Consider the following 24301-nt stretch of genomic DNA (forward strand, 5'->3'; position numbering starts at 1 on the left):
GCATGTTCTATTTTATAGAGTTGAGAAATAGAACTCTGAATTTTTCTCTGGGTTTTTATTATACCCTTATTTCTGAAGCCAGAGATTTTATTCCTAATTTGAGCTGTGTTATGAGCAGCCAAGTGTGTGTGCAACAGGGTAAAGTCCATGGGAGGCAAAAGGGCAGTGCAACTGCCAGCCACATTCAGAAGGAAAAGATAAATGGAAAACTAAGAATAGCTTTGCCCATTTTCAGGAAGGAACCTTCCATCTGATGAGGCCCTTACTAGCTCACCACAGTGCCTCAGCAGGTGATTTCTCCTGTCCTTGCTTTGCAAGCTCAAATTCCCATGTGCCTCCAAATCGTGATGCTATGCAGGAATAGAGAACAGGTGGATGCCACAGAAGGGTGGATGGACCTGTAACAGAGAAATCAATGTCAGTGCTTCTGCCTGGTGTGTTTTTCTAAGCTGTCCTGGCCTTGCTTTTCCATCTTGAGTGTTTGCTTTCAGACATGTGGAACCTGAGATAACTAGCAGTGCAGGGGTGGCTCTAAGATTACCTCTACGTTGCATAAATGCCCGGGTTGTGGGAGATGATGCTTATTCCCACAGCCATGCAGGGCATCCTCACTGTTCATGGCAAGCCAGCTCTAGAGCAGGCTGGCTGTGGCCCCACTGGCGGACACTTGGCCCTGCATATCCTCTAGTCCCTACATGATGCCCCTGGCATCCTGGCATCCTAAGGCATAATTGCCTTTCTTTTTTTCTTTTTCGGGGCAGAGATGATGTTTTCTAGCAATGAAAACACTCTCAGTGTCCTTTTCTTAATACTCAGCACTTCTGTTAACCAAGTCGCAATCTTTAAAACAAGTGTGTGCTAACAGAGGCTACTTTCACCACTTGGGCACTTTATTTCCTATGATGTAGAACAGGCATGGCAATGCTTCTCTGTGTCCTGAAACTGCATTAAGTACAGTGATATTTCTACACGTCAGTAACTCAGACTATGATTAACTGCTTATTGCTTTGGGTGCTAGGAGGATGCATGCTTTACCCTGCTGGCCTTTTCCATCTAAAAAGCAATCATTATTGGTCTCTGAAAAAGATCAAAGAAAAGCAAAGACCTTTCCCCAGGTATCCTTTATCAAAAGTACAAGTCAATCAAAGCTTTCTGTTTATTTACCTAAGTTTATAATGGCCCATCTTCGCGAACGAAGATTTGGGGAAAGGTCTTTTACCTTTCCAGCCTGCGCAATGGATTTTTTAGGTGAGACACAGCCTGCGCTGAACTGAGCCCACCCTTTAATCCTAAGGTTCATCTGCCAGGGCCAAGCAAGCTTGGACAATGGCAGTGAGGTCCTCAGGACGTAGGTTTGTTTAGAGTATCCTTCTCATAGATGGATGGCCACACAGGGCTAACGGGTTCCATCTGCCCGGGAGGGACTGGGAATCGAACCCGTGGTCGCAGCAGTGAAAGTCCTGCACGCTAACCACTAGGCCACCAGGGGTCCCACCTAAGTTTATATTTACATTTGTATTTCTATCTGTAAAGCAGTAGTAATGTGTGAGTCTTTAGGACTTTCTTACACTCACAGGATGCCATTTAAATACATCTTTCAAAATAGTTTCCTTCCAGAGTCCAAGTGTGGGCTGCACCTGAGCTCGGCTTTAGGAAAAAGTCACTCTTTGCTAGGGAGTAAGGCATGAAATTGAAGTTGGTGTTTTGGTCAGTGTTTATCCAGGGGTGCAGCGAATTAGCAGAACATTCTTGTACTAGGTGGAAGAGAATAAGAAAGCTGTTAACAAAATATCACCATAGAGCATAATTAGAAATGGGAGAGGTCATCTGCATTTGACTAGATTTCTTACTGCTTAATCCCTCATTCTAGTGTGTACAGAGTCTGAAAAACTGCTTTTATAACAGGCTTTCCTTCTGACTGGTCCCTGAGAGGGAGGTTGACTTCAGCATACCAAAAATGGGCAGGAGAAAAAATATTAATTTACAGGTTATTGAATAAATAAGCACCCCTGTGGAGGCATCTGTTTTTCTGGGTGTAGAGTTACTTACGCTGGGTAGGGCTAAGGATTTCCTGGCTTGCTTTACACTGGGTTGCTGAATTGAGGCTTTTGCAGGTCTGCTCTTACAGTTTCATTGAACAAAGCCCCTGCAAAATCCCTGGGTTATGAAATATTTCCTCTCTGTCGGGTCCCGGACAAGAGATGGCATCTGCAGAGCCAGAAAAGGAAGTCCTTGCCTTATAGAGAGTGCTGTCGGTGTGACACAATGGCTGATATAAAGTGTCAGGGGAGCTGAGTCGAAGGCAAAGGAACAAAGGAAGATCAAGATTCGGTGACTGTCTTGGGCAAAAGGAAAGTGGGAAGTGTCTCGGGGATGGATAAATTTAAAGCTGCGCTCGTTCTGGCTGGGGTAGGGGATGCTCTCGGTTACCGCAATTTCTCCCGAGAAAACAATGCCTTAGGTGCAAAAATCCAGCAGGAGCTGAAGGAAATTGGAGGGCTTGAGAACCTGGTGCTCTCTTCGGACAAGTGGCCAGTAAGTGACAACACGCTCATGCACATGGCTACAGCTGAGGCTGTCATCACAGGTAGGTACGACGGGACTAGTCAATGCAGTCTGGAGAAGAACAGAACTGTCAAGGGGCTGCATTTCTTAAAATAAGCCTGATTGCTGGGGAATTCATGAGAAAGCATGTCAGAAATTCTGCTTATGTGAATGATAATGTGCATTAGTTTGGCTCCTCCATGAGCACAGTCCTATGACCATCACACAAACTGGTGAGTCTTGATTTCTGTAGTGGAGGTGCTCTCCCTTTATTTTCCCTAGGTGTATACAGTTAGTTAAAGCTTAAAGACTAAAATGCCACATGTGCAGCATAACAAAAATAATTGCTAAGTGTACTATCTGTATGCTGGAATACATCAGGGAATAATATAGCCACTAGAGATTCATCTGTAACAGATAAGAACTCTTCTAAGTGCATTTTTAACATATTTGTGTCCAGAACTCCAGGCTGGATAGAGTTACTTTAGTACTGCTTTCAGCTAAAAGCACAGCACTGTCTCCTTTCTGCTGCACCTCAGACAAAAGGTTGCACCAGCAAGGCCAGAAAAAGTACTAGTTGCTTTATAAGGAGAGTTCCATGTCTTTAGTCCAAAAAGTATTCTAACATACTATGCTTATAATAAAGTCTGTCAGAATTGTGGAGTTATTAAGCTGTGCCTTCTAAAATCCCAATGGTTTGAGAGAGAACATTTGTTTTTTCTTAAGGTATAGCCTTTTTAAGATATGACAGTATTTATATTGACTCATTACCTGTCAAACTAGAGCTTTCTGAGACTGTCAAGATTATAGAAAGTACACCAGAAAACAGTGACGTCTCAGCAGCATTTTGCCTCTTCAGAATTAATCAATTTCTTTAATCTCTCTAAAAATGTTTCTAATTTTTCTGAAAACTCATAAGACTGCATAACTCCTAGTAACAGAAGCTCACAATGCAGTTAAGTATTCTTCACATCAATGAAGTTTCCCTGGTGCTCCTGTTTCACTGCTTTATCTGCCTGCTTCCAATGTGCTCTAAATTTAGTACATAGAGATCAGTTGAAGAGTGTGTTGGGCCCTTCATACTTGACTATCAGTTAACCAATGGTTTAAGGGATAGCTAATACACTAAAGATAAGAGCAAGATGTCAGCCTATCAAGAAAAAAGATGACTAGAATATTTCTGAATATAGGGTATGATTAAATACGTATCATATGTTTCTTGCTTATTGAACTCTCTAAAACCATAACTTCTGGATAACCAAGCCAGTTAGACTAACAGTAAAATAATAACTTTTAATTAAATATAGCAGGAGGACTGTGGCTCTAAAAAAAAGTTTCAGCTATAATTTCCATTGGCTGTGTTTATCCTACACTCTTATTTCTTTGGCCTGATCAAGCATTTTAAAAAGGTGCTTTCATGGTCTGGAGAGAAAACAGCAAGATGGAGTAGGGAATTCTAGTAAGAAATCTTCATTTCACAGTAACATTGGTGAACAGGAGAAAATGAGTCTTTCTCTCTGCTCCCCACAAGAGAAACAAGAACCACTCCTGCCTGCAGCAGTGTCTCCTCCTGGCAGGGGGGATGCAAAAAGGCTCCAGGACTTGCTCATGGCCCAGCCTGTGTTCCAAATCAACCACATCAACAGAGCGAAGCTAAAGAAGGTGAATGTGGGTCTGTGAGGCTGAAAGCAGCTGCCACCAGCCCTGGAGACCTGCATTCCTCATGCAGTGGGGAGTCAGCCCTCACTGCTGTGGAGACTGAGATTTTAAAGAATATATTGGGTGTCTGGAACATTACCAATTAAAAAAAAAAAAAAAGGCAATAAAAATATCCCTGTCCCTCACTGCCCTGCTCCGTGCACATCCTGTTTGCCTGGCTGGCTGCCTGCTGGCCACCTCATCCCCTGGATGCATAGCTGCAGGCAATTGCAGGGTGCTTGCAGACTGGGCTTAGGCTCACCATGTCATCCCATCGCTGGGGCACTGCCCTCGGGAGAGCTCCCCGCCTGTGGCAGCAGCCAATCATGAGGTGGATGCTTGTGTTAAGGCAAAGGCAGTTCTCACCTGGAGAGGGGATTTTGGCCATCACCTTGCTGGCTGCAAGGATGACATTCCAGAAGTGTCATGGCCAGAAGCAGCTGGGACTGTGGATGCTGCTGCAGACTGAGCTGGTGATCCCCAAATCCACCGTGTGCACAGACTGAAAGGCTCTTCTGACAATGAAGGATAAACAAAACATGCACTTCCAGCAGGAATCTGCCCCATAAGGGAGGAACAAGAACAGCATCATCAAATCCAGGGGAACTATCCCTGCAGCAAGTAAAATCTTTTCCTCTCTTAGACATGGGTTTATAAAAAATAAGAGTTCATTTCTAAAGAAAGGACCTGTCTGATTGACAGCTGAGACAGCAGCCTGGCTCTAGGTGTGGGAACCATGGTGGGCTTGAGCAGCCCAGAGGTGCTGGACTACAGGGACTATGGCTCTGGGGACAAGGTTTCTGTAGGAAACGCCAAGGCAGTAAATCCTGCTCCTGGCTCCCATCTGGATAAACTGCGACACATGACTCCTAAATCTGGAAAGAGCTGGCAGCTTGAAAGTGTCTTATTTCTTTAGGATTGTATGTGGGATAGCCAGTGTAACGGGTAGGGTACTACTTTATGTGAAAGGAGGGGAACCTTTGTTCTTCCCTTGATCTTCTTTATTTGCCTGCCTGCATAACTGGTACTTCAGAGTGACTCTGGCTTCTGGGACTCCAAACTTTCTCTTAAATTAAACTGCTTCTGCGGATTTCAAGAATTCAGCATCTCTGATAAAATGAAGATATTTTTAGAAGAACTTCCCCTGCTGTATTATTCAACCTGTGCATCAAACCAAGTATTAAACCGAGTTTCTCTACGTACATAGAAAATACACAAGTGGATAAATCCCTTTGGCCTCCTCTGTTCCCACTGACAACACAGCTATAATAAATGGCAGTGGAAGGTTTTCTTCAACAAGAGCCAAAGGCAGGACTCTTCAAGCCCAACAATACACAACACCAGCCAACAGAAGCAACTACATGAAGAAACAGTATATGTTTTACAATATATGTTCATCCCTAGGCAAAACTGTAGGACTTGGTAAAAATAATCTATGAACAGATATTGTTAGTGAACTTATTACAGAGAGAAATTTATCTGATGGAAATGCTATAGACTTTAGGGATTTACTACTCTTACTGATCTTTATAATATTTTTTATAAGTTCACTGTTCTTGATACTATACTGACAAAAGATCTTGGCATCTCTACATGAAAGGACTACAAATTTTAGACAAAATACATGTAAAATATAGATTAAAAAAAGAAGGTCACTAATTTGCTTTTGTGTTTAGTTATACATACCTCTTAAAGTAATTCTGTAATGTGGTAATTAAAAGAAAATAGGCTTTCATTTTTAGATTCGATTCACACCTGCAAAGGCAGGGGCCAAGCCAGGCACAGCTGGCTTCTCCCAGTCCCCCTGGCAGCCATGCTCTCACCTGACAGTTGGACACCTCTGTAATTACTTCACACCACAGAGCTTAAATATAGGCCTTGAGCAGCTACTGTTGATTAATAGGATGCCTTCATCTTTCCAGTTGAAGGAGTTAAAAGTGGAAAGGTACTGAGGAAAAGATGAGAACTGAGAGTTAAGACCATTCTCCCTCCAGCCCACTCTCATGGTGTGTAAGAATGTGTTGACAAGTGGCACCAGAAATATGACTTGGTGTATTGGAAGTGAAAACAGAAATATTTCTTAAATACGTAGTGAGCTTGCATGGTTTCCAAGCTCTTTTTTTCTTCTGCCATGACACAACAACCTTCTCTTCCCTCCCCTGAGCAGATTACTGGTGTTTAGAAGATCTGTACCGGGAGCTGGTAAAACGGTACGTGGATGCTATTGACAAGCTCTCGGGCAGGCGGCCAGACCCCGCCACCATCGAAGGCTGTAGGGAATTAAAACCAGACAACTACCTTCTCGCCTGGCACACGCCGTTCAATGAAAAGGGTACGGTACCACTTTCCTTTTATAGGTCCTGGCTAGAATAATGCATGCTCTCAGTGTTTGTGGCTACATGGAAATTGTTTCCTTTTCCCCCCTGACATCAAAGGCCACTACCCCTGAAACGTTTCCATGTTTGCCTGAGGATGGCAAGAGATCTGCCAAAAATTCCTTCTGTAGGGCACTGTGTCCTCTCTTAAACGAACCCCTCCCTCTTTAACATCTATTTAAAGAGACTTTGTCCTTGGCTCTGTGCCTCAGGGTCCAGATCTTTGTCCTTGAGTTTAATGGTTATTTTAAGAAATATTTTCTGCCATTTTTCATTTAAACATTTGTAGACTTGGATCTTTTCAATGATACCAGATCTGAAATGAAATGCCAAGCCTGTAAATTGCTCTAAGCACCAACACGTTTACTGGAAGGAAAACAGAGACTTTTCTCCAGTTGGGTGCCCTGCTAACAACTATCACTGTTTTGCCAGTAATCCCTAATATTCCTAGCTTGGTCTACCTACCCCGACCCTTTCTTTCTCTCTCTTTATGATAATTTACTTTTACAATGAATAGAATTTCCACTTCAAGTTAAATAACAAGTGTGCAGCTGTATGCACAACACATACCCATCCAGTGCAATTAATCCTGAAAGCCTGTAGAGACAACACATCACCAGAGGAGATAGACCCAGGCAGCCGTGAAACGATGGCAGCTCACAGGGATGTTGTGCTGTGTTGGTGTGACATTCTGCCACTGTGGTACGTATTGGCCTTCTCAACAGAACCGCACATTGATGCAACACCGAGGCAAAGATCTGGTGGCACAATGCCATGGCTATTTCTGGGTCTCTGCAGTCAGTTTTCTTTGACACAAAAAGCATTTCTCACTCATCCCCCGCTCCTCACAACAGCTGCTGGAAGCGAAATGGGTATTCTGCCCACCCTGCTATCCGTTGGTCAGATTTGAGAAAGTGCCCCTTTGGGAGTTGTTTTCAGTTGTTTTCTGATTGCAAGTGGATAAAATTTGGTCAAAATAATTGTGGGAGTGGCCATTAGCCCCAAGCAGCTCTCGGCATTGCTCAATAAGCAGTTGAACATGGCTGTTCCCTGGCCCATTGCTGTATTGGAGCTACATCTCTTCTTTTAGCCTTCCTCCTCCCCAGCTGTCCATGATGAATATCTGCTTTTGGGGGTACTCTGGGCTAGAAGGATCTAAAATTAATTCTTGCTTTGAGATCTGAGAGCTAAAGACAACCTTCTCCATCTGGTCTGACAAATAAGCATCCTGAACATCTCAAGAAGTCTTTTTTTTCACCCTGAGAGCAAAAGAACCAGTGACTGAGCAGGAGATGTTTGGTCTACTATGGGACCTGACACTGCTATGGACATAATTAACATATAATCAAATTTTCACTAAATTCTTCTTGAGGCAAAAACACGCCACAGGCGTTGAATGTCTAGCTTTGAATGCCTAGCAGTCAGATTATATTTTGGATAAGCTGGAACCAAAAGGTTGATTTGCTGTGGTCATTCTATCTTATCTTACTTCTAGCAATAATTTATGTGCCAGCCTTTATAGATGAGTGAAATCTTAGCTTAGGTAATTTTGCATTGCTTATAAGATGCTTCTCTGCTCAAATTCTTGTGGATGTAGTCAGCAAACTGAATTCCTAAGTCAAACTGCCCTGTGTGTCTCTTTGCCACCTCATGTCATGCTCATTGCCACACTGGTTGCAGAGATACCTGGGTTATGTTAGAGGCTAGTGAGATTCCTGTGACCACCAGAAGACCTGCCCAAGACTGTCTAATACCTTCCATTTTAAGAGTTTGTTTACAATTTACAGGAAATGGCCAGTCAAATAGCTTGGCTCTACCTGTATCATGAATTTCAGGCTGAGGCTGCAGCATCTAAGCAGGCCTTTGTTTGTAGCTGCTGGGCTTCCGAGAAGCATTTGAGAACAGTGTCCTTTTGCTGTTGGCACTGGCAGAGCAGCATGAGGGAAAAGTGTGAGTTAAATGCAGAAAGTTGAGGGGGAGAAAGTGAAGAGAAAAAGCTGCAGATACACAGGAGATAAAGGTACCAGGTTCTAAGTTCTCATGCAGAATGGTCTGTAGTCACAAAAGACACACTGTCTTCAGGGCTTAGCAGCCATTACCCTAATCTTTGTTATTCTACAGATGTAGAGTGAAGAAAAGCACAGTGAGGTATTACATACTAAAAGAGAATAATATAGTGCATCAATGAAAATTAATTAATAAGAGGTGTCAACACAACTTTTGTGATTTCTATTGTTCAGCATGTCCACAAACTGTCTGGAAATGCAAGTGCATAGCAGGTCAGCAAAATCAAAGACAACATGATGCAGAGTTGTAAAAGATGCTCACAGTGATGCACAACTGTGTGGCACAGCAGCAGAACCAAATACAATGGAGATAAGTGAGAAGTCATACATGGGGGAGTGGGAAATCCTAATTTAATATACATAGATGCAGTCTTTATCCAGATACCACTCAGGGAAGGGATCATGGAGCTATAATAGTTCTACAAGAACATCATTTCAGTGCTGCGTAAGAGCCAGAAAACAATTAGACGATAAGAAACGACCATGAAAGGAACAGACAACAAAACACAAAATATGTTTGCACCACTGTATAAATCCATATCCACTGTTTCTTGATTATTGTATATGATCTGATCCCTCCCTCCTGCCACAAGGATGAAAGACAATTAGAAAGGATATGGGGAAAGATGGTTGGATTGGTAAAAAAACTGCTTCCAAGGGCTGTGATGCCTGAGACATTACAATAGAGAGCTGTAAAGTCATAAATAACTGGAAACATGAATAGGAAAAGCAAAAAATCACTGTCTCCTCTAAGACAGCATCTAGGGACTTCAAGTGAAAGTAGGAGGCCATGAGCTCAAAGCAAGCAAAAGGAAGGACTTCTTCGCACAACACCTAATTAGGCTGCATAACTATTTTCCAATGCCAATTTGCCAATGCTACAGTTCACATGAGTTCAAAAAAGAGCTGGGTAAGTTCAACCAAGGGAAATCCTTCAAGGGTTATTAAGCAGAAAGACAAATAGCCAGCTGCCTCCTGGATCAGGGAGACAAATTGTCAGCAGCTTAGTACAAGGGGTCATAGCACTTTTACTCTTTCTTAAGTATCCTCTTCATTGGCCACTGTCAGACATGATAAGTTGGGTTGACCTTTGGTCTGATCATGGAGGACAGTCCTTATGTTCTTACACGTATCTCTCCTGTTGCTTGGACTAGTTTCAGTGTCCCTTACGTCTTTGATTCAAATGGTAGATACTGAGGTATGGGAGCTAACAGCTGCACCTGAAGCCCTGTCTGGCTTTACTGTTACTCCATGTGACGGAATTTTTTGTTACTGAGTTTGCTTGTCTAATTCTGCAGAAGGTTTTAATGTAACTTCCTAGACTGGAGGAACACAATGAAGTTGCAAAGACAAGCTACTTCAGGCCAGCAGTCAGATTACTGTAGTACATCCTCCACTTTGGATATACTGAGATGTTATTTAATTAGAAGCTTTGTGTAGCACAAGACCCCCCTTTCTTGGATAAACATCATGGATAGTGTCATTTGTAGGATTCAGGTTTGCGTAGTGAAGAAGACTCTCATTTGCTGCTCTATGGCAGTGGATGATTTAATGAAGGGTTTGGCCTTGCAATAAGGAGAAAATATTTTCTCCCAGCTAAGATGACTGGTGCCCTGGAAGACTGGATTTCTTTCTGGACTCTTCCTTGAGTTCTATGTGATCTGTGGGATAGGCAGACAGTTCTATCTGCTCCTGGCTCCTTAATAACCAGATACTACAGCTGCAGCATATATGAGGATCAGGAGCAACAAACATACCATTTGCAGGACAAGTATCCAGCCTTTTCACCAGATGCAGTGGCCAAAGGTGTTCTGGAGAGGGTCCATTTCACTGTCAGAAAGGCTAGCAGGGGTAAGGAATCAGGCTCTGAGCCTGCAGAGAATAAAATGGTATTCTGAAAAGCCTTTCATGTCACATTTATCCAGTGTTTGGCCTTTTTTTTGAAGAGTTACTGCACACAGAATTTGCACATTAGACTCTGAGGAAGAAGGGAAGAGCTTTCTTCAGCTAACCTAATTAGATCACCTACCTAGGGTGCTCACTCAAGATAGCTACTCTGAGGGGAGAAGAGCTCTTTTCTTAAGAGGGAAATTCAGATATTGTACCTGGAAATGCCACTGGGTGGCTTATGTTAGTTTGGCTCAGGCTTCAGTTCGACTTAAAGTAGATCTTCCTGCCCCTCCACAACCACATTTGGATCACACTCATGACCTTAGGGCACTGGAGCTGAAGACACTTGGGATAAGACGAAATGGCAAGCAGTGTTCCAAGAGAGCCCCTGATGCTCTGCACCCACAGCAGGTACAGCCCAGGGGAGCAGCTGAGGGCTCTTCTCCAGATAAGACTGAAAGCCCTGACCCTGGCTCCTTGGCATCTGCTGCTTCAATTCACTCTGGCCTATGAGTTGCTCCTACTATGGCATTGTACACACCAATGTGTGTAATGGACATGTAATGGACATACAGCCATTCTTCGTGCTGCCTATCTGGGAAAGACAGGAAGACTGTGCTCCTAGTGCAAGTTCCACATAGGCTAAAATTAGGTGGCATAAATATGCCCCTTATCTTCCAGGGACCAAGTAGAGGAACGCTGGTTGCTCTCAGCTATTCCCAAGGTCACTGGGAAGTGTGATTGAGCAAAGACAGTGCTGAAAAATGCCAAGTACTTTGAAAAATTGAAGCCTAACCATCTCAGAATGTGTGCCTGCAATGAGTTAATGCTTTTTTGGGCATTGGCTCACCAGCTGCAAAGAGGAGATAATCACCTCAGTGGTGCCTTGTGAAGATAAGCTCATTAAAACTTCTGTGGGATCCTGATATTACTGTGATAAGTACTGCAGAGAAACTCATTAGTAAATTTAACTCTCCATTCAATTAAGCATTTGAAAGGTGAACACCTGGGATCATGCACTCAGTGCTGAGAATTAAAAGGAATTCTGAATTAGTTATTCAATAAATAAATTCTGTGCTGCACAGGGCAGACATTCCCAAGCCCAAGCTCAGTAAGTGCAGGCTGTAGTATAACGAGTGTGCACACAAGCACTAATTTCGGGTCACATGGGAAACTTCAGTTCTGACACTGTCTAACTTTGTAGGGTTTGGCTCTGTAATCTTTAGTTTCTTTTTGGACACATTATTTTTGTATGTAGCAGAAACTGGTGAGGCTCTGTAGGATGAAATATGCATTAAAATTATAAGATGAACTGTGATACACCTATAAAGTGTTTTAATCATGTGCTTATAGCTACTAAAATAAGGGTGTAGGAAAAATGTATCTGTTTCTCAAACTTCTGTTTCTAGTGCTGGCATCTGGAGCAAGCAAAACAGCAGTGTCAGCCAAGAATGAGAAGAGATGAGATGAGAGTTTGAATCAAACAAGTGCTGTGAGCAAGAGAGCGCACTGCTTTCTGAACACACTATTCTCTTTGTAGCACTTGAGAATATTGGAATATACCTGTAAAACCTGAATGACTGTGTAGGAGCAAAATTCCTTGCAAGAAACTTTTAAAACTTGTAACTCGTTTTGCATGGTAATTTCCCATTCCCTAAGGAGTCCCTTTCACACATTAGAGTTGAATTAATAAAGTGTGCTTGTTTCACATTTTATCAACATATCTGTGTAACATCCGCCTCCTTTAAATGCTTGGCATTATTTTTTTTACTTTAGGTTCTGGATTTGGAGCATCCACAAAAGCCATGTGTTTAGGAATGCGATACTGGAAGCCAGAAAGGCTGGAATCACTTATTGAAGTGAGCATTGAATGTGGGCGAATGACTCATAACCATCCCACAGGTAAATCTGCTGACCTATCAGCACACTGACATCCCTGGGGCGGCCTTTCAATTCTGCAGGGACTAATGTGGCTCCTGTGAGTTCACCTGGTTAAACGGCTTCTGCTTTGTAAACTGCAATGCCTCAGTTTGAATTTTGCTTAGATAATATAAGACATGTACATATTACTTATATAGGTTTATGTATTTCCTTGTATATTATGCAGACAGCGTTCTCGGGCATAGTTGTTTTGTCTCCTAAAATCTCAATAACTAAACACAACCTGCCTTGTCCAAAGCATATTCGTGTTACTTGCCCTGATCAAATTTTAGGATTCGTGTATATCTAGATGGCTCACTATTATCGTGCAAGTTTATGGTTCAGGGGATAATAACATTTTTCTCTTGGCAGGTTTTGTCATATCCAATCACTGTAGGTAAATGTAGTAAGCCAAAAAAAATCTAACTCCACATATTTTAGGATACAATTTGAAACATTTTCTCAACCAAACATAAATAAGTAGATTTAATGTTGTTTTGAATATTCAGGTCTGTCATTTTGATAATTTTATGCTATGTAAGCATGTATTCATTTTATCTGCTTAAGAGAGCAATAAATAAAACCATAATGAATAGTGACAAGTTCAACACGTTCTGTGCTACGAAGCAGTCAGAAAAGCCATCAGGATGACATAAAATTAGAGGAAAAGAATTCAAAACAAATCAGAAAATATCATTTAGCTGGTGTGTAAAGTCCATGGTGCATTAGTAGCAGTAAGACTGCTTGCAGTCTGGGTTTCTCACCTCAGAAAGGGCTTATAAGACCCAGAAAAAAGCAGCACAGAGGATTCCAGTGATCAGGCACCTTCCATACAAGGAGGAATTATATCCAGAAGGACTCTTCAGCTGGGAAAAGTGGAGAGGCAGGGAGGAGAGCAGTGGAAGGGCCACCATGTACCTCACTACCACCCTGAAAGGTGCCAATGAAATGTCAGTTGTGATCATCATAACTCAAAGACTGAGAAAACCCAGCTGATGTGTCAGTCAGGACTGAAACAAGCAAACAAAGGAAATACTTCCCTATATTGTGCATAGTCAAGCCTCAGACGTCACTGCTACAGGCAGCTGCAAAGTCCACAGATATGCCTGAGTTCAAAGGGGATCAGGCCAAGTGGAGGAGAAGGCCTGCCACGGTCAAAAGCAATCAAGCTGTATAATTAAAATTGTCCCTAAGCTAGCCTAGGAGCTCTGGGAAATGGAGAGGCCAAACCAATTAGGCTCACTCTGTACTGCCATTACTTGCAGAGCCAGAAACCTTGGCCAGGGCTTACTTTCTTCCCCAGTGAGGGACAGCAGGCTATGTGAGGGCTGCCATGAGCAGGGGGAGCAGGGCAGCAGCAGCAGGGGGACAGGCAGCCTGGGGAGTGGGCAGGAGGAGACTGCCAGCCCCCTGAAAATCCTCAGGGCACACCCCAGCCTCTACTACCCTCTGCACTGACTTGTCCCACTGCCCCCTATTAGTCCCTTGATTGACCCGCTAAACCCTCTGCAGCCACCCTCATGGTGAATGTGGCACTCAAGGATCTTTGTGGCATCTGAGCTAGACGATATCTTTCTGAGACCTTTTGAGCTGGCCCTACCCAGGCTTTTATTCTTTATGAAAGCATCTATTGGATTCTAGTTAGATGTGTCTTGGGCCTGACCTAGTATTGCAGGTCTTGTGGCAGAGGGAATTGGTAATCATCTCATCTGGACTTGTAACCTCCTAAAAGAATGTGGTTTTACCTTCAGTGAAACATGCAGAGTTCATGCTTACCTCTATGCATGAGTGAATGCTTTTGGACCCATACCTGGAGAAGCACACACATCATACTTTGCTCACCTGGGATTTATTTAAGTGACTGAGCTGTTTTCTTGAGCTTCTTTGGCTCACTGCACTGGGTTGGTTTTGTTGCCTTTGAAGAATGCCAAGAGTACAAGCAAATATGAGAAATGAGCCCCTCTGTTTCTGATGTCATGGAAGTGTTGCGTGCCCATCAACAGTTACAATTGTTGTAATATTTACAATATTACAATATTTGTAATCAAAGTAGAAGACCTAACTGAGGAGGCAGACAGCATGTCTTTTTGGACAATTGCTTCTTTTGTCTAAGGGGACATGGGCTTGTCCCCTTAGAGTAAAATGAGCCAGAAATAGTGTTAGATCTAATAAGCACTGCTCTTAGGCTGGATGTTTCTGTAAGCAAGATGATATAGCTTGTAATTGTATCACTTCGTGCAAGGCAATTATTTCATGTGACTTCAATTAGTTTTTCAACATCACATTGGTGGGTGATGTTTATTTTTGACCCCTACCTCAATTTCTGTTACGTTACACCACAGAGAACACAAGCTCCCTTCTACATAAAATAAGTCACAAACCAGCAGACACCACGCATTAGCCAATAATCTCAACATGCCACGGGTCAGCCTGCAAACAGGTGGAGATCAGTTATGTACATTCACCAGTCTACCCAACAGCCAGCATTCCACTGATGATTTTATGAGGAACAAGGTAAGGATGCAACTGGCACAGACTGCACATTAGTAATCCTTGTTATTTGTAAATTCCAGGTTTTCTAGGGTCCCTATGCACAGCTCTCTTTGTGGCATACGCAATACAAGGGAAACCGCTTGTGCAGTGGGGAAGAGACATGATGAAGGTTGTGCCGATGGCTGAAGAATACTGCAAGAAGACCATTCGTCACATGGCAGGTAAGGAGTCTGAGCCAAAAAAAATTATTTTCTCAAAACTATGTTTAGCTAGGAAGGCACTGAAGAAACATCACTCCCTAGTCTTTCCATCTTGCTGCTTTCCCCTTCTCCTCTTTCCCCAGGTTGTCCTCCTGCTTTCTCTGCTCAGAGAAGTAAGCTCTTCACAGGTGGTGCCACCTTCTTCTGCCTGGCATATTGGTGGCAAAAATACAAAGAGAAATAGCAATGACAATGCCCTACTGCACAGTTTTATTTTCAGGAAGTCTTCTGAAATTCCTGGGCAGAGGGGAGGAAGGCAATTCTATTCAGCAGGTAATTAGGCAAACTGACTGCTGACATATGAATTATTCAGATTCCTTCCATCAATTAGTACAGTCCGATATTTTCCATAAGAAAAACCACTGACTCTTCTCATCCTGCCAGGAAAATTTCACCTACAGAAAATTTCACCCACCTTCTGACCAAGAGTTAGCTTTTGACCACAAATTCAGATTTGACTTGTTTCTTTTCTGACAAATATTTAAGATACAGCCTGTTGTATACTTGTTTTAAAACAACTGAATGTCACATAACTACTGAATTTGATATTATTACTTTATTTTTGCTACTAATGTATGTGGTCTCTGGGGCAAAGGTATTTTAGTCCACTCTTGCCCTAGAGTGATGTGTTTGTAATGGTGAGACCTGCCATGGACAGACGAGTATCATTACATTAAAACACTGAAGAAAGACATTAAGGGACAGCTGTTGAGAAAGACTGAATTCAATGGAAATCTTTACTCAATATCACTCAGAAAGTAAAATTTACTCATGAAGGAAAGCTGTTGCTTTAAAGTCTGAAAGGAGCACCAGGAAGCCTTCCTGAAACACCCTGCATTTTCATCTGTGCCTCATTGCACACCAGGATTTTTTTAGCAGAGACCTATGAGGAGCAGGTGCAGGATTAATGTGAGTGAGTATCTCTCTGAGTGGCTTTGCAGCAGGCCCCTGTCACTCCACTCGAGCAGGACCCCTTGGCGTGGAGGTATGCGTGTTGGACTCCTGAGGCTAGTGCCTGTATTGTTGAGCTTTGTCCTATTTTGGTATCGGGAAAAGTGTCCTGCATTAAAGTTAAGCTCCTTGGCTGGTGAGATGTGCTGCAAAGAAATCCTGCCAAACACAGTCCTCCAGTTTTAGAAAACGCTATTTTAGCTATATTACCCTCAAGGATAACAAACACTGTGTTTGTTATCCATGTCACAGAGAGTTCGACTCAACACCCCTCTCTGATATCCAGTTGCGATTACTTGCCAGATAGTTCCATGGACCTGCGTGTGACCGTCATGTTGTCTGGGCTCAACAGATGGTGCAGAGCCTTGCTAGGGTTAATGGCATGGGATTTCTGAGCGTGCTACAGGTCCACACAACCAAAATCTCCTGCAACTGCTCAGTACCACTGTTTCTGAGCCTGTGGGATAATCACACCTCCTTGCTTGTTAAACACAGAAAACATTCACTTTTGAGGTGTTTATGCTTATGGGGGAAATGGGGGGGAGGCTGAAGAAAAAGGGAAAGAAACCTGTCAGGTCACCTGCATTTCTAAAACCAACTGTAACCAGCTGCTGGAGTGGGTGTTGATAGTTTATTTCAACTAACAACATTTGCTTTGTTTTTCTCTAGATACCGTAGATGCATCTAGATGATCTAGATGCTCTCCTTGGCCTGATGGCTCTGAGTGCACTTTTGCTCCGTTTTTCTAAACACCTCCCCTTTCTTAGGTCTGGTGAATGATTTCCTTCTGATCAGTCCAAACTGGGTCATGGACTCAGAAAAAGGGCAGTTGGGCATTCCCAGGAGTATCAAGCACGTGGCTGAAGGCTCATTATTGTCTGGGGCTGGGGCACTGGCAACCTTGTGAAAGTATCAGGTCTACAAAGCTGCTTGAACTTTTTTTTTACAAAAACCCCCTACTTTAAATGTCATAATTGCCAAAGAGGGTCACCTGTATGGCATTTTAGGAAAAGAAGCAAAATCAGATTACATCCTTCAGAGGAATGGTTTGGTTGTGTGTGCGCTCCTCAGCCACTTGCAGCACACCACTGAGTGGCCAAGCAGGAGAGAGGGAAAAAGTGTGAAAGCTTGATTTTATTTTACATCAATAGTCCCACACCGAATCACTAGTTTGCCTTGGCATACTTAGCTATCTGGTCCATCTCATGTTTTCTAACTCCTTACTCCCATTACCTTGCCAAGCAGGGTTTCCTACAAGCCTCAGTTTTGCAGGCAGGTACGTGTTATGTGCTTAACAGTTCAGTGTGACTGACTTAGGAGCCTTTTTAAGCCTTTATAAAAAGGGTGAACCAGAGCACTGGCTTGCAAATAAACTAAATTTAACAAGATTATTTATAAAGAATGTTAAGCATGATTAGAGTTCACTTCCTAAAGTGAAAGAAAAGAAGGAGAAAGACGTATCATTATTAAAAAAAGGCCTATTTCTATGGGCACGGATAGCAGATGTGTGTGTTATTTATTAGTTTATTACATTTGATATGGATTATAATATATGCAAATGGAAAACTTGGCCTTTCCTATCTGCCTTTTCCTGAAAGATCACACAAGAAATACTGTGAAAATAGAACAGGAATACTGGAGAATTTATGTGATTAAAAACTGATAACTGAGGTAGGTGGCAATTTATATTTAGGACATGGAAGCATTTTTAGATATTCTCTAATCATAATAAAGGAATAAAAACCTTGGCATAGAGTTGATTTTTTCTCTCATCTTTTCCTTGGAGTGCTCTTCAGTAAATTCGCTTAAAATCTCATCTTGATATATCTTAATGTAATTTTAATATACCATTAAAATAACACAAAATTCTGAAAGTATTTTCTTAATTCACATCCTCTGTTTCCAATTAGATGTCCCACTCCATATTAAAACGCATACTTAGTATATATGCAGAATGTTACTGTAAAATACCTGGGTTTTCATGTCAGTCAATACTTTATTAATGTAGAACTGATAGCGTTGTCGAGATGAAATACTGCATCATTAATTTCTTTTGCCTTCAGAATATCAGGAGCACTGGTTTTACTTCGAAGCCAAGTGGCAGTTTTATTTGGAGGAGAGAGAAATCAATGAGGAAAATAAGAATCAACCTGTCTTTCCAGACAACTATGACGCAGAGGAGAGAGAAAAGGTAACTGCAACTTCCAAAAGCTCTTGGGAAGGATCTAAACTGAGAGAGGTGTTTTCAAAGAGACACACTGCTATTTTTCAACTGATTCCAGTGCCAGAGTAGTCAAAAAGCTTTTATTTTTTTTCTGAAATTTCAAGAAAGAAAAAACAACTCCCATCTTAATGTAATAAATAAATAAATAATTTTTAAAAAGCAATCGCCACCAGTCCTGAGGTCGCTGCAAACAGAGAAAACAGTGCAGAGAGGCAAACTCAATGATCTGGTGCCCAGAGCATGTACAAAACATAAACTATGGCTATCTGAGGGTGGAAAAAGCAAATGTCTTGCCTAGGGCTCTCATTAAAGCCTAATGGAACTGTGGCTAAAGCCTAATGGAACTGTGGCCAAAGCCCCACAGAAATCCCCCCCAGGCATGAGAAGCTGGATTTGGTGAGGTCTAGTGGAGAGTGTCCCTGCCCATGGCAGGGGGATTGGAACTCAATGGTCTTTAAGGTCCCTTCCAACCCAAACCATTCTGTGATTTTGTGGTCCTTTGAACAGAAGACAGACATCCTAAGTGATTCTCTGCCAACACGGGCTGTGCCCAAGCGAGTTTTAAGTATCTTGAGAGACGGTGTTTCCCCATATCCCATGAGACACTATTTTATAGTGTACATGATCTTTCCTTTGCCTCATGGCTTCTGGTTATACCTTCTTAACTCAAGAGAAATAATGTGTCTTCTTCCCTGGTGTTTACAGCTATCTGATATGTCCTGGCACCTCCCAGAGCTCTCCACTTAGCAGCTAAGCAATAAGTATGTGGTTCTTGTCACCTTTTCCCATAAATCAATCCTTTTTTTCCAGACTATTAAAGCATAGTTCTATTCTGAGAAGTCACTTTTTGTATTTTTAGATGATTATCTATGCAGTGAAATGTGCCAGTGGAAGTTAGATTGTGGATAATAAGAAATTGCTCACTCTAAACGTAAAGAATAGAATCTCTTCCAGGTTTATTTTACTAATTCAGTGCCATGAATTTGCTACTAGTTTTTTATTCTTTCCAGTACTACTGGAGTCTTAGCAGAGCTTTAGGAGAGATTAAACCAAGCGTTATTTCCCCATTGTCATTTCAAGAGAGAACTGCATGAGCTCCTAATGCAGAAGCAAAATTTACCTTCATTTCCCTAGCCCAACTATTTTGGCCTATTGAGCTATTTATTTTGATGAACAAACAAGAAAGGAAAAATGTTGCTTGACCCTCAGACTCCACCACCAGCTGGAGATCACAGCCTGGCAGAAGTCGAGACACTTCATTTGCTTGTTAATAGCAATGGAAGGAATAAATGAGGAGAAAGTAACCCTTCTTCCTGGCCTCTTCCCAGGAGGATTCTCCTTTGCATTCCCTCCAGACAAACTGTACCCTTGAGTCTGGGAGTATAGCCCCTTGCCTTCACACATTTAATTAATAAAGCACCAATATCTGGCACCACTCTTGCCAACAGGTCACCATATGCATGTTCCTACTTGGCCAGGTGCACCTTTCTGCAGGCACAATGTCAGATGTATGCAAAAGTGAAGCCCTCGAATGTAGATCTGAGCATGTTGTAAAGGCAATTTCCCTCCCTAAAAGAAATCACACCTCAAAATGCTTAGCAGAAAAGACCATATTCTGTAAAAGCTGGTATACAGCTTAAATTTGGAGATAACAAGAGAAATGAGGATGAAAGACAAATAACCCCTTTTTGAATGTATAAATACAAGATAGGCCAGTGCAAAATAAATCATTTTTCAGTGGCATGCATTCGGAAGATGTTAGGTACACACTGAATAGGCAGACATTAATCCACACTTGGGATAGGCGCTGCTTCTGCAAAAAAACCACTCTCCTGGCTGAATGTGAGAGACTGAACTCAATGTGAGACAAAATGAGGGAGGAACCAAACCAAAGTCATCCAGGTTAATTAGACTCTGAGGACACTGTTCTCTTAAGGTGGAGCTGCTTAAACCAACACTGTGAAAGGACATAGAAAAGGGGGAAAAAAAGGAACGAAAAGGGAGTGCTAGCCAGCAGCAGGTCAGGTCCTGAAGGGTGAGAAAGTCAGAGGCAGCTGTAATTACTGGCGGCAGGGGTTGACAGCAAGGAGGGGATGTGTGAATTACCTCCCCGGGCTTGGCAGCAGCTCAGTGCCATCAGCATGAGAGAGTACATGTTGACACCCCATCCAAGTACGAAGTCCTTGCCGGCCCACTCGAGGGAAGCTGGGCTGGTGCCACAGCACAGCACAGGGCTGCGCAAAGGTGCTGCAGTTGAAAAAGTTTGAGAAGTGCTGCCTTGGCGCAGTTAAGTCCCCCCAGGTTCAGTACTAAGGACCGTTATCCCTAATGTAGAGTCATTTTAGCAAGACGACATCGGATGTGTGCAGAGCAGCAGCGACCTGCAGGACTAAATGGAGTGACACTTGAGCCACCTGGCTGGGCACCCGGAATAGCACCTCAACTCTGAGCCCCCTTGCTTTTGGTAGTATTACACATGTGTCAGTGCTGCTCCACCAGCATCCAAACTGCATCAATAAGGCTGGAAATTTGCATGTGGCAGAGAACAGCATAAAGGCATAAATACTCTCTAAATTGTAAAAGAAAAAGAAAGCAGCAAAGTGAAGCTCTAGTCCAACTCTGCCGTGTTGGATGTGTGTGCAGATAAACCACAACCAAGTATGAAATGGCTGAGGTGAAAGTGAATAGAGAGAAATGCAAACCCTTCACACCTGTTGCAGAAGCCCAGAGCCAGCCAAGCAGCAACAATTCCACTTGCCATAACATAACTTAAACTTCTGGAAAAAAGGCTGCCCATTTCTTAATAGGAAGGTATTTTTTAATCATAAATTTGTCAGTGTTGAGTTAATTTGGGGATTTGGGGCAGGAAAAATTGAGTTCTGGAGGTATCTCCTCTAGAGAAAATCCATTTTTCCTTTGCAAACCTCACTGTGGGTTTGGAGTTCTTTTTTATTCTTTCTTCTTCTGAAGAAGAAATGTTTCTCACATTTGCAAATTATTTTCCCTTTTGTTCAACAAATGCTTGTAGAAGAGGAGAGAAAAGGTTTGGCAAGAAAAAGACAGAGAAGGGGGATTGGATTAATATAGTCTGAAATTAAGTGCCTAAAAAAATTACTGAATCAGAACTTTTTCACCTCCCATGAAAATTTAGCTAATGAAAACATTTGCAAATGTGCAACAAGGGAATTTGAGAATATTTCCCAGAAGCAGGAAGAGGACTGACAAAGTAAGTCCTTACCAACCTTAATTTTTTAAATGATAAGGAATTTCTAGGATGTGAACCTGAAATCTATCTTGATCTGCTTTTTGGCATTCTTGGCTTGCTTAAATCGAACCACCTTCTCTGCCCGCCAAGAACTCTGTGCATTAAGCTGGAGTGCAGGCTTATACCTGCACCTCAGGCGTCACCAAGACTGCGTCTGCCACTGTACCAGCTCATCCCATGCCACAAGCAGTGGTGCCTGAAGCACAGCTGCCTATGCCCTTTCCCTGCCCCATGGGCTATTCCCACTTAGCAGAGGAGACATCATCCTGGTGTGGCCAAGTGCCCCATGCCCCCATTTCCCGTGCCCTACCCTGACAGTGCTGTCTCTCCCACAGACGTACAGGCGGTGGAGCTCTGAAGGCCGGGGGGGAAGGCGAGGCCATGATGCCCCCATGATTGCATACGACGCCCTGCTGGGCTGCGGCGGGGACTGGACAGAGCTCTGCAACCGCTCCATGTTCCACGGAGGTGAGGGTCCCCTGTGCCTCCCACTCCCTGTTCCCTTGACAGAGGTGGGATAAAGCACTCCTGGCTGTCAGGTGCCCCTGTTGGCCAACCTGCCTTGTTGTCTGTCACATCCTCACCTCTGGTTTTATCCTCTAAACCCCATTCTTGTGGCGGCAGCTGCCACACAAGCTGTTTATGGCACTTTTCAAATGTTGCTCCATCTACATCTCATGAGGAGTAAATTCAGTATGGCTTACTAAAGGACTGACATCTTCTCTTGCCAAAACACAAGCACCTTTGGCAAAGCAACCTTTCAGCTGCATCTAGTAAAACCAAGAAAGGGAGAAAAATAACACAGCAGCCAAACAAATGCCAGGCAGGTAAAATCCAGCACTTAGAGACACACAGTTCATTACTTTTACAGCTTTACGAGAGATAACTTTCTCGTGCACGAGATAACTTTCTCACTGGCAGATGCATCTTGCTGGGCTTTCAGGAGGGCCAGCATAGCTGGGGGTGTAGGACCCCAGCCCCAAAACACCCATTCCCTCCCTGCCTGGTGTGGACCCTTTGCAGGGTCTCTGGGTTGCTCCTCTGCCCTGAGGGAGTGGTGGGAGCTCACAGTCCCTCACTGCAGAGCATGGCAGGGGCAAACGTGTGGGCACCGAATGCACGGAGCATCAGTGCTACTCACCAAGGCTGGATGTTTTAAAGCACGTGCAGTGACATGCTGTGTTGTGAGGAGGGAAAGGACACTCTCCAGTCCAGGACCTTTGTTGTATAACAGAGACCCCTGCAACTACTATTCCCTCCTTTTTTCCTACCAATGCCTGGCTAGCTGCTTGTGAGAGCTGCTGTGTTGGGGTAGATCTTCTGTAAAACAAGAGAGCTCCCAGCCCAGCAGTGCACACCACAGTGGCGTCTCCATGAGCTTGCCTTGGCATCACTCTCTTCCCTAGGCATCCTCACCTGTACTGCCAGAGGCGGGACACAGGGTGCTGCCAGCTTTTTGGACTGACCCAGCGTGTCCCCACCACACTCCATCAGCATGTAGCATTTCCTTCCCTGTGCACTGCAGTATTTTGGTTGTATATGTGAGGGTGACGCCAAGAGACCATTGCAATTGTGCTTAAACCCACAGGAGAAAGCGCGGCTACTGGGTCCATCGCTGGCTGCCTGTATGGCCTGGTTTATGGCCTGAGCAAGGTTCCCAAAGGCTTGTACCAGGACATGGAACAAAGGGAGAGGCTGGAGTACTTGGGCGAGAATCTTTACCGACTATCCATGGAGGAAAAGTAAAGCGGCTTCTGCCATTTTCTCTTTCTATAAAGACTATATCAAACCCTGTAGGTAACTGACTGACATTCATAGTGAAGGAATTAGCCAAGAGTTAGTCTGAAGGGCTCTGTGTACATCACGTGTAAGTGAAGATACCTGAATTATTAGACTGATTAGAATTATTAGACTGATTAGATATGTATATTTGTGGGTTTTTTACAGATGTAGGGATTTCTGAATATAAGGAGTGCTGCTTAACCCTCAAATGGCAAAAAGTAAATAAAACGTCTTTTGACTGATTTCAGTCTAACTTGCTATAATACCACTTCCTAAAGAGCTGTGACCAGTAATTACACATACAAAATTAATTTTCAGAACTAATGCTTTCCTGCAAAACTAATGGTATTATACACTTATGGGGATATTCTCTGTATATTTGACAATCCTTTCACCACTGTGTCCCTCCTTGTTCTCAAATCTAATGTGTCTGTGACACTTGTAAACCTAATGTCTCATAGATTAGCTTTTAATGAATCACTGATCCCCGTATCAGCACTGTGGTGCAAGGTATTGTTACATTAGAAGCTTCCAGAAAAGGAAAAGCCAACACTAAAAATACCTCCAAGGAACAGCAAAGCATCACTGTGTTTAAAATTTCTGATCAATGTGTCTAAAATTGCTGAATTACACTTTTATTCTTCTTCAAAACATAAGTTTTTCTAAAATATAACTGGATGAAATATTTGTAAATAAATTAATCTTGCACTATTTTCTAAGTATCAGTCTTTATTTTTAGATTGAGCAGATTATATGTTGCTGTATCAGTATCAGAATTTTTGGCTGAGGTCTTCAAGCAGTTGTAATAGGTCAACAGTCAGGCTGTGATACAT

The 24301-nt window shown here is 42.9% G+C and overlaps 1 protein-coding gene across 1 annotated transcript; it reads left to right on the top strand.

Moving 5' to 3' along the window:
- The first annotated feature begins 2303 nt into the window (after nt 1-2303).
- On the top strand, nt 2304-23710 carry ADPRHL1 (ADP-ribosylhydrolase like 1). The gene is made up of 7 exons (XM_027675040.1): nt 2304-2587; nt 6410-6574; nt 12350-12475; nt 15067-15207; nt 18261-18388; nt 22022-22154; nt 23275-23710. The coding sequence occupies exons 1-7, from the start codon at nt 2374-2376 to the stop codon at nt 23430-23432; spliced, it is 1065 nt and encodes a 354-aa protein (XP_027530841.1). The 5' UTR covers nt 2304-2373; the 3' UTR covers nt 23433-23710.
- Nucleotides 23711-24301: the final 591 nt, after the last annotated feature.

Source organism: Neopelma chrysocephalum, unplaced genomic scaffold (assembly GCF_003984885.1).
Source record: "Neopelma chrysocephalum unplaced genomic scaffold, ASM398488v2 Primary Assembly neopelma1_25, whole genome shotgun sequence".
Taxonomy (NCBI): domain Eukaryota; kingdom Metazoa; phylum Chordata; class Aves; order Passeriformes; family Pipridae; genus Neopelma; species Neopelma chrysocephalum.

Excerpts from the sequence above, each read along its gene's own strand:
- ADPRHL1 (XM_027675040.1), top strand. The coding sequence starts at position 2,374 with ATGGATAAATTTAAAGCTGCGCTCGTTCTGGCTGGGGTAGGGGATGCT. Across the intron at positions 6,575-12,349 it reads CACGCCGTTCAATGAAAAGG|GTTCTGGATTTGGAGCATCC; the intron begins GTACGGTACCAC and ends TTTTTACTTTAG. Across the intron at positions 18,389-22,021 it reads ACGCAGAGGAGAGAGAAAAG|ACGTACAGGCGGTGGAGCTC; the intron begins GTAACTGCAACT and ends TCTCTCCCACAG.